The sequence below is a fragment of the Aythya fuligula genome, chromosome 33 (genome assembly GCF_009819795.1).
Source record: "Aythya fuligula isolate bAytFul2 chromosome 33, bAytFul2.pri, whole genome shotgun sequence".
NCBI lineage: Eukaryota > Metazoa > Chordata > Aves > Anseriformes > Anatidae > Aythya > Aythya fuligula.
The window spans coordinates 55,686-65,175 of record NC_045591.1 but is presented as its reverse complement, the minus strand read 5'-3'; the positions used below and the strand labels follow the sequence as shown (position 1 = coordinate 65,175).

The 9,490-nt window shown below is 65.0% G+C and overlaps 2 protein-coding genes across 3 annotated transcripts; both read right to left on the bottom strand.

Annotated features, from left to right (window-relative positions):
• Positions 1 to 231: 231 nt before the first annotated feature.
• LOC116500221 (HLA class II histocompatibility antigen, DM beta chain-like) lies at positions 232 to 4,385 on the bottom strand. Its single transcript, XM_032205135.1, has 6 exons — positions 4,076 to 4,385; positions 3,703 to 3,981; positions 2,486 to 2,764; positions 2,283 to 2,402; positions 2,133 to 2,201; positions 232 to 704 (listed from the first exon to the last, which is right to left on the bottom strand). Exons 1-6 carry the CDS (start codon positions 4,137 to 4,139, stop codon positions 232 to 234), a joined length of 1,284 nt encoding a protein of 427 aa, XP_032061026.1. The 5' UTR covers positions 4,140 to 4,385.
• A 57-nt stretch (positions 4,386 to 4,442) lies between these two features.
• Positions 4,443 to 8,665, bottom strand: LOC116500267 (class II histocompatibility antigen, M alpha chain). Of its 2 annotated transcripts, none has more exons than XM_032205209.1 (5): positions 8,391 to 8,665; positions 5,202 to 5,468; positions 4,816 to 5,097; positions 4,612 to 4,737; positions 4,443 to 4,509 (listed from the first exon to the last, which is right to left on the bottom strand). In XM_032205209.1, exons 2-5 carry the CDS (start codon positions 5,419 to 5,421, stop codon positions 4,505 to 4,507), a joined length of 633 nt encoding a protein of 210 aa, XP_032061100.1. In that variant the 5' UTR covers positions 5,422 to 5,468; positions 8,391 to 8,665; the 3' UTR covers positions 4,443 to 4,504. The 2 variants fall into 2 exon arrangements, with proteins under 2 accessions (XP_032061100.1, XP_032061099.1); XM_032205208.1 differs by lacking the exon at positions 8,391 to 8,665 and adding an exon at positions 7,211 to 7,286.
• Positions 8,666 to 9,490: the final 825 nt, after the last annotated feature.

Genomic DNA, 9,490 nt, shown 5'->3' with positions numbered 1-9,490 from the left:
GCTCTCTGCAACATCCCCTTGCAATGCCCAATGCAATGCGCTGTGCAGTGCTCCGTGCAACATCCCCCTGCAACGTCCTCACGCAGTGTGCTCTGTAACAGCCCCGTGCAATTCCCAATGCAACATCTTCTTGCAACAAGCTCTACAACACCCCTGTGCAACACCCCCCATGCAACACCGCTGTGCAACAATCCCATGCAACATGCTATGCAAAACCCCTGTGCAACGCCCTCATGCAACAACTCCATGCAACAAGCTCTGCACCACCTCCATGCAATGCCCTTTGCAACACTCCTCTGCTATCCTCCATGCAACAGCCCCATGCAACACGCTCTGCAACAGTCCTGCATAACACCCCAGGCAACATTCTCCTGCAATGCCTCCACACCACGGCCCCACGCCAAGCCCCCCCAGGGGCTCACTGCGCCTCAGCGCCGTCCAGTCCCAGTAGCGCAGGGCCAGGTCCCTGCAGGCCTGGCGCCGAGCCTCAATGCGCTGCACCCAGGCGCTGCCGTTGTTGAGCTGGGCGGCGAGTTGCACGGCCTGCCGCTGCAGCAGCCCCCAGTTGCAGGCGACGAAGCGCTGAGTGTCGGGGTCGTAGCACACCAGCGGGTTCTTGTTGAAGGAGAGGGTGAAGTCGAAGCCCATCACGGAGCCGTTGGCCGCCAGCGGGCAGGAGCTGGCCATTTGCATCAGGAACGCGCCTGCGGGGGGGGGTGGGGGGGCAGGAATGTCATCTCTGTGCCTCCAACCACCTCCGTGCAGAGCAGAGCCCCCCCCAGACCCCCAGGGTCCCGTAGAGCAGAGCCCCTCCAATGCCCCCCCATGGGGTCTCATAGAGCAGAGCCCCCCAAACCATCCCCAGGGTCCCACAGAGCAGAGCCCCCCCCAAAGCATCTCCCAGTCCCGTAGAGCAGAGCCCCTCCAATGCCCCCTACAGAGTCCCATAGAGCAGAGCCCCCCCCAAACCTCCCCCAGGGTCCCCCAGGTCAAAGCCCCTCGCAAACAACCCCACAGTTCCATAGAGCAGACCTCCACTCAACCCCCCCCCCAAAGTCCCACAGTGCAGAACCCCCCCAAATTATCCCTAGGGCCCCATAGAGCAGAGCCCCCCCCAAACTAACCACAGGGTCCCACCATGCTGAGCCCCCCAAGACTGTCCCCAGGGGTCCCAGAGAGCAGAGCCCCCCCAAAACTTATCCCTAGGGTCCCATGATGCTGAGCACCCCCAAAACACCCCCACGGCCCCATAAAGCAGAGCCCCCCCTAAAAAAAAACCCTCCTCCCACGGCCCCATAGAGCAGAGCCCCCCCAAACTACCCCCAGGGTCCCACGATGCTGAGCCCCCCCAGCCCATCCCCGCGGATCCCATAGAGCAGCCCCACCCCAAAACCATCCCGGGGGGGCCCCCAATGGTCGCCCACCCCCACCCCATCCCGGGGTGTCCCCCCCCCATCCCCACCTGCCCCCCGCGCTCCTAGGGCCAGGCTGAGCAGCACCAGCATCGTGGGGGCGTCCGGCAGCGCTCTGCGCCTCCCCCCCCCCCAAACTTCCACGCACCCCCACGCCGCGTGTCCCGTGGGAGGGGGGTGGGGGGGGCCACGGGCAACCAATGAGAGCCCCGAGCCGTGCCTACGTCACCGGTTGCCGGAGCAGAACGGCTCGGAGCCGCCGTCGGGGGGGACATAGCGCGGTGACACCGCTGTCACCGTCCCGCGTGGGCGCACCCCGTGGGTTCATGGCTGATTGCAACCCCCCCACACCGAGGGACGCCCCCCGCCCTCCGCTTCAACCCCCTGCTGGGAACTTCACACGTCCAAACTGGGAGCACTGGGAGCTCCCCGCCGAGCGGGGGTTGCAAACACCGGCGGGGTCCCCACTTGGTTTATTTGGGGTGGGAGGGGGGGGGAGAGCACCCCCAGCACCTCGCTCACCCAAAATTGGGGGATCCCAGGCTTGGTCCGTGAGGAGGGGGGGGAACCCACAAGACCCCAAATTGGAGGGGGGGGGTCCCACTCAGAGCTTGCTCTCAGCCTGGCCCCACTCGGCCGGGGGGGGACCTGGGTGGGGACCGGGACCAGGACCAGGACCAGGAGCAGGACCAGGACCAGGACCAGGACCAGGAGCAGGACCAGGACCAGGAGTAGGATGAGGAGCAGGACCAGGAGCAGGACCAGGAGCAGGATCAGCACCGAGCGGACCTAAGAAGACGAATAAGGAAGGATGCCCCGAGCCAGCGCGTCCCCAACCCCATATCCCACCCCCTCCACCCCATCCCTCACCCTCTGCCCGAGGCTGGCGGCAGTAGATGAAGACGCTGGCGGCCAGGACCACCAACCCCACGGCCAGAACCGTGCCTGCCACCGCCACCATCACTGTCATCTCCCGGGACAATCCAGGACCTGCAAGGGGGGACGAGAGCGGGCGCGCTGAGCCACCGGGGACCCCGGTGCACCGCAGCCACGTCCCCAACCCCAGGGCTCACTCCAGCTCTCCCGAAGGGGCTGCTCCAGGCTGGCGTGCTGCACCGAGCACGTGTAGGTGTCCCCAGTCTTGGTGGTGGTCCTCAGGGCCACCTGGGTCTGGTAGGTCCAGTCGCCGGCTGGCAGGAGCTTGGCGGTGTCCCCCGAGGCCACCACGTCACCGCCGTGCAGCCACTGGACGCTCACCTCGGGGGGGTAGAAGCCCCACACGTGGCAGGTGAGGAGGACGGCGTCAGGGACGTTGGTGAGGGGCGTGGGGACGACGCGGAGCTGGGGGGGTGCTGGAGCAAGGAGGGGACAAGTCAGGGACGGGGGACGGTCCCCTTCCAACCCCGCGGGGTAGCCGATGTGATGGCTCCATGCAATGGTCCCTGTGACACCCCCTGTGACACCCCCGTGCAATCCCTCGGCCAATTCCATGCACAATGTGCCCATGCAACGTCCCCGCGTGTCCCCACGCGACACGGTTGTGCCTTACCCCATGCAACGTCCCCTTGCAGCGCCCACGCAATGTCCCTCTGGAATTTCCCTGGGCAATGTTCCCCCGGGCATGTTCCCTACAACCCCCTGTGCGACTTCCCCGTGCAATATCCCATCCGATCCCCCGTGCAGTGTCCCCGTGCCGTGTCCCATACAACGCCCAGTGCAATGTCCCCGTGCAACGTCCCCGTGTGGTTCCCGCTCAACTTCCCCGTGCAGCGTCCCGTTACCATGCCCTGCGCAGTGTGCCCGTGCAATCTGCTCGTGCAATCTCCCAGTCAACCCCGTGTTCAATGTCCCTCGTGCAATGTCCTCTACAATGTCCCATAAAACGTCCCCATACAACACTCCTGTGTAACCTCCCGATGTCCCCGTGCAATGTCCCCGTGCAATTTCCCCAGGCAATGTTGCTGTGCAACGTCCCCGTGCAACACCCCTGTGCAATCTCCCGCTCCGTGTCCCCGTGCAATGTCCCCGTGCAATTTCCCCAAGCAATGTCCCTGTGCAACATCCCTGTGCATTCCCTGTGCAATTTCCCCATGCAACTTCCCTGTGCAGTGCCCCACACAATGCCCCGTGCAGCGTCCCCGTGCAATCCCCTCGATTCCCTGTACAACAACCACGTGCTGCACCCCATACGCCATCACCCCACGTCACCCCGTGCAACGTCCCCGTGCAACGTCCCCGTGCAACACCCCGCCCCACTTAACGTCCCCGTGCACCGCGCCCCGGGGCTCACTCCTCCGCTGCGCCGTCTGAGCCCAGTAGTGTGGGGCCAGGTCGCTGCAAGCCTGGCGCCGAGCCTCGGCGCGCTGCACCCAGCTGCTGTCGTTGAGGACGCTGGCCAGGACGGTGGTGACGCCGTGCAGCAGCCCCCAGTGGCACGGATAGAAGAAGCGAGCGCTGGGCTCGTAGCACACCAGCGGCTGCTTGTTGAAGGCCAGGGTGAAGTCGAAGCCCTGCTCGGAGCCGTTGGCCGCCAGCGAGCAGGAGCTGGCCACGTGCATCACGAAAGCACCTGCCCCGGGGACGGACACGCGGACACCCGGGTGGGCACGGACCCCAGGGGGGGGTCTGCAGCCTCCTCCCCACCCTTGCAGCCCGCGTCCTACCTGCGCCCCGGCAGCTCAGCGCCAGCCCCAGCACCCCCAGCGCCCACATCCCTGGAGGTGGCATCGGGGTTCTGAGCCTTCATCCCACCCCGCACCACCCGCTGTGCGCCTTCCTCCTCCTCTTTCTCCTTCTCTTCCTCCTCCTCCTCCCTGTTTTCTTCTTTCCCGGGGTCCAACGTCATCACTATGGGTGGTGCAAGGGTGATGGACTGTGCCCAGGGTTGGGCCAGCACCCTTGGGTGCAGGAGGAGGGGGGTGACACGGGTGGCACCACTCTGAGGGCACGGAACCGCACGGCGCAACCCCGCTACGAGCCAACGGAGAAGCCACCCTCCAGCACCACCAGGACACGAAACCCCCACGAGGCTGCAAACGAAGTGGTTTAATTGCACCGTGCCGCCGGCTCGGCTCCGTCCCCACGCCGAGCGCTCAACCTGGAAGAGGGGGGTGGGATATAAATGAGCGGGGGGGGGGGGGGGGGGGGACGTGTCACCTCGGTCACTGTCCCCCCCCGCTGTCTGTCTGTCCCCACGTACCGTGGCGGTGTCGACGGGTGGCCACCAGCAGCGCCAGCCCCACCAGTGCCAGCAGGATGCCCAGCGCCATGGCAGCGCCGCACAGCGCCGTGGCCAGCACGTCGGAGGGGACGGGGTCCTGCGGCACTGCGGGGACACAGCGGGCGCCATCAGAGCTGGCCCCAAAAGCGGGCCCCCCACCCCAAAAGGCGACCCCCCACTCACCCCAGTAGGTGAGCACGGAGGTGTTGTCCCGCTCGCGGGTGACAATGCAGGAATAGACGTCCCCCGCCTGGGGCGTCACCTCCAGGTAGGAGAAGCGCACGAAGCCCAGGTCCTCGACGGGGGTGTAGGTGGTGTCGGTGACGCCGTCGGTGACGGGGACGCCGTCCCGCTGCCAGCCGATGGTGACGGCGGGCGGGAAGATGTTACCCACCATGCAGACCAGCGTGTTGGGCCGGCCGAGCTCCAGAGGACGCTTCAGGAAGACGTTGGCCACCGGGATGCCTGCGGCACAAGGATGGCACCGATAGGGGTGGCACCGGCAAGGGTGGCACCGGTAGGGGTGGCACCACCAGCAGGGGTGGCAGGAGGGGACAGGGGACACCTACCCTTGGCTTCAGCCATGGGCATATACTTCGAAGTGTAGGCGGTGAGGAACTCGAGCACGTCCTGGCACAGCGTGGTGTCGTGGACGAGCTCCGACGGCGGCTCGGTGGCCTCGGGCCACGCGGGGAAGTCGGGCAGGCGCGGCTGCCAGCGCAACATGGGGGCGTCGAACCAGAAGAGCTGCTCCTCGTCGAAGGTCACCGCCAGCCCCAGCGAGGGCATGTCCGGCTGGCAGAAGAGCACCTCGGCCAGGCTGTGCACCGGCGGCTCTGCGGGGCGGGTGCAGGGTCAGTGGCACGCATGCAGCACGTGCACGCGGTGCATGCACGCACGTACTGCACGCGGCCACGTGTGTAGTATGCATGCACGGCGTGCTGTGCATTTGCACACACTGTGCATGCATGTGGATTTGCACACACCATGCATGCACATTTGCACACACCGTGCGTGCACGTGCATTTGCACACACCATGTATGCACATGCATTTGCACACGCCATGTATGCACATTTGAACGCACCATGCATGTGCGTTTGCACACCCTGTGCATGTACATTTGCACACACCATGCATGCACGTGCATTTGCACATGCCATGCATGCACGCTTGCACACACTGTGCATGCACGTGCATTTGCACTTACCATGCATGCACGCACACTGTGCACTGCGTGGACATCCACTTTGCACATGCACACGCCATGCAAAAGTTCCCAGTCTGCTTATGTGCTCCTTGCACGTGCATGCTGCGTGTGCACGCGCTCAAACATCACGTGAGCACAGACACCCTGCGCACACGCATCCGTCTGCTTGTCCACACGTGCTGCATGCACACGTGCTGTGCAGGGATACACACGCAGAGTGTGCATGCACACACGTGCTCTGCTTGGACGCACCCATGCTATGCGTGGGCACGCTGCATGCATGCACTGGCCTTGCACACATGCTGTGTTCACACCCACTGTGCACGCACACTCTGCATACGCCTACCATGCATGAAAACATGCAGCAACACACACACTGCTGCTGCTTATGCAAGGGGCCACCCCATGGCCCTGTGCATAACCCCCCCTTGCACCCTACCCACAGCGCTTTGCCCTGCTATGCATACACTCCTGCTCACACTCGTGTGCACAAATGCACAGACAAACCCATGCACAGCTCTGTGTGCTAGCACAGAGCCCCTTGCACTAGCATACTCCATGCATTAATGGGCTTACAACTCCGTGCAAAGTCCCTTGCACTAATGCACAGCCCCCTCTTGCACACTGTACACAGCGCTTTGCAGTAGTGTGCGGTCCCCCCTTGCATGCTGCACACAGCCCCTTGCACTACTGTATACAGCCCCTTGCACTACTGCACAGACACCACTTGCACGCTGCATAGCCCCTTTCACTACTGGACGTAGCCCCTTGCACTAGCACACTGCCCCTTGCACTACTGCACGGCCACCCTTTGCACACTGTGCACAGCCCCTTGCACTTACACACAGTTCCTTGCACACTACATAGCCACCCCTTGCACTACAACACGCAGCCCCTTGCACCACTGCACAGCCCCTTTCACTAGCACACAGCCCCTTGCACACTGCATAGCCACACTTTGCACTACTGCACAGCCACCCTTTGCACACTGTGCACAGCCCTTTGCACTAGCACACAGCCCCTTGCACTACTGCACAGCCACCCCTTGCACTACCGCACACAACCCCTTGCACACTGCACAGCCCCTTGCACTAGCACACAACCCCTTACACTACCGCACGGCCACCCCTCCACCCACCCCCCCCAACCCCTTGCACTACTACCCCCACCCCCTCACACTCCTTGCACCCCCTTCCTCCCACTCCCCCCAGTTCACAACCGCGCGACGCCCCCCTCCCTGCCCCCGAAACCCCCCAAAAACCCCCCAAAACCCCCCAAAACCCCCGAAACTCCCCCCCGGGGACCACGCACACCCCTTGTACACCCCCCCACACACCCCCGTCCCGTCCCCAACACGACCCCGTCCTACCGGGGGTGGCGGCGGTGACCAGGGCCACCCCGAGCAGGGCGCCCAGCAGCGCCCCGCGCCCACCCGCAGCCCCCATCCCGCCGCTGTCTCCCCGCCGCCGGCTCCGCCAATGGCCGCGCCCCGCGCCCCCCCCGCGTCATCGGTTGCTAGGGAGAAGTCGCCGGCGGGGAGCCCCGGTGCTGTGATAGCCGCTGGGGTTTTTTTTTTTTTTTTTTTTTGGGGGGGGGACACGGGGACACGACGCGACCCCGCCGAGCTCCCACCCGCGACCGCCCCCTCGCGTACGCTCGCCTTCGTTGACCTCATTAATTAATTGCCCTAATTAATCAAGCAGGGGAACCCCCCCCCCCCCCCCCACCACCACCACCACGCCACTCTACCGGCCCCGCCCGGATGGTGTTGCTGCGAGGGGTTATGGGGTAAAAACGCGGGGTTTTGGGTTAAAAACGCCGCCGTGGCGATGTGGCGCTGACGGTGCACCCCCCCCTCCAGCCCAGCACCCCCCCCCCCCCTCCGCACACTGCACCGCTTTGCAGCCACTGAGCTGCAGGCGCTGCAGCCGCCACGGCCCCGAGGGCGTGCACGGCACTGCTGCAATGCCGGGCACCCCCCGAGGTGCACCCTTGCAAGGCCACGCAACCCCCCACGGGTGCACCCTTGCAATGTCGGGCAAGCTTTGCAAAGCCGGGCATGCTTTGCAACGCCCCACATCTCCATTCGTGCACCCTTGCAATGCCGTGCACCCCCCATGGGTGCACCCTTGCAACGCCGTGCACCCCTTGCAATGCTGTGCATCCCCATGGCTGCACCCTTAATTCATTTAATGCCCCAAATATGTGCACCCTTGCAATGCTGGGCGTGCTTTGCAACGCCCTGCATCTCCATTCATGCACCCTTGCAATGCCAGGCACCCCCCTGGGTGCACCCTTGCAACGCCGTGCACCCCTTGCAATGCTGTGCACCCCCCTGGGTGCACCCTTGCAGTGCTGTGCACCCCCATGGGTGCACCCTGAATTCACTTAATGCCCCAAATATGTGCACCCTTGCAATGCCATGGACCCCCATAGGTGCACCCTTGCAACACCGTGCACCCCTTGCAACGCTGTGCACCCCCATAGCTCCTCCCTTACAATACGGTGACATTGCACCCTTGCAATGTCATGCACCCCAATAGGTGCACCTTTGCAGTGTCATGCATCCCCATAGGCGCTCCCTTGCAACGTGGGCACCCCTTGCAAGGCCGTGCACCCCTATAGATGCACCCTTGCAAGGCCGTGCACCCCCATGCGTGCACCCTTGCAATGCCACGCAACCCCCCACGGGTGCACCCTTGCAATGTCGGGCATGCTTTGCAACGCCGGGCATGCTTTGCAACGCCCCGCATCTCCATTCGTGCACCCTTGCAATGCCGTGCACCCCCATAGATGCACCCTTGCAATACCGTGCACCCCCCATGGGTGCACCCTTGCCTTGCCGTGCACCCCCACGCGTGCACCCTTGCAACACCGTGCACCCTTGCAATGCCGTGCACGCCTGCAGCGCCGTGCACCCCCCACAGGATCACCCTTGCAACGCAGGAGACACCCATAGGTGCCCCCCCCTCCCCGTTCTCCCTCCCCCAACCCCCCCCTTTCCCCCTGACCCCCCCTCCCCAGGGGGTGGGGGCTGCAGAGGGCCCTCACAGCGCATGCGCCCCCCTCCTTTCACCCCCCCCCCCCCCACCCATCCCCATACCCGGGGGGGGGGAGGTCGGCGCTAGGACCCCGCGGAGCCGCGCGGCCCCCCCCGGGCGGAGGGGGCATGAATGGGGGGCCGTGGGAGCCGCGGGGGCACCACGTGACGGCGGGGAGCCAATCGCGGCGCGGGTGACGTAGCGCGTGGCTCCCTTTTTTTTTTCTGCCCTGGGATGTTTTTTTTTTTTCCCTTTTTTTGCCCCAAACCGGGGCTTTTCTGGGGGGGGGGCCGGGCAGGGCGGATGAGGCCGGTGCGGGAGCGGGGGGCGCGACCCCGCTGGGGGGCTGCTCAGGTGAGTGTCGGGCAAGGGGGGGGGCGCGACCTCACCCCCCGCTTTTTTATTTATTTATTTTTTTTTTATTTTTTTCCCCCATAAACCCACCCGGGGGGGGGGGGCGAGGAGGCCACGTGGGGCGGAGCCGTCAATCAAACCGAAGTCCCGCCCCCCCGGGGGGGCCCGGCAGCCAATGGGAGGCGCGGGCGGCGGTGACGGGCAGGCGGCGCGGGGGTGGGGGGGGGGGCGGCGGTTTGGGGCGAAAAGCGCCA

Bases quoted from the DNA above. Each gene is read 5' to 3' on its own strand.
- LOC116500221 (XM_032205135.1), bottom strand. From the start codon at position 4,139: ATGCCACCTCCAGGGATGTGGGCGCTGGGGGTGCTGGGGCTGGCGCTG. The intron at 2,765-3,702 runs GTGAGCCCCGGG...TCCTTGCTCCAG, and splicing joins TCAGACGGCGCAGCGGAGGA to CACCCCCCCAGCTCCGCGTC. The intron at 705-2,132 runs GTCCTGCTCCTG...CCCCCCCCGCAG, and splicing joins TCATCCTACTCCTGGTCCTG to GCGCGTTCCTGATGCAAATG.
- LOC116500267 (XM_032205208.1), bottom strand. From the start codon at position 7,286: ATGGGGGCTGCGGGTGGGCGCGGGGCGCTGCTGGGCGCCCTGCTCGGG. The intron at 5,469-7,210 runs GTAGGACGGGGT...CCCGCCCCGCAG, and splicing joins GGTCACCGCCGCCACCCCCG to AGCCGCCGGTGCACAGCCTG. The intron at 5,098-5,201 runs GTAGGTGTCCCC...CTTGTGCCGCAG, and splicing joins GCCCATGGCTGAAGCCAAGG to GCATCCCGGTGGCCAACGTC.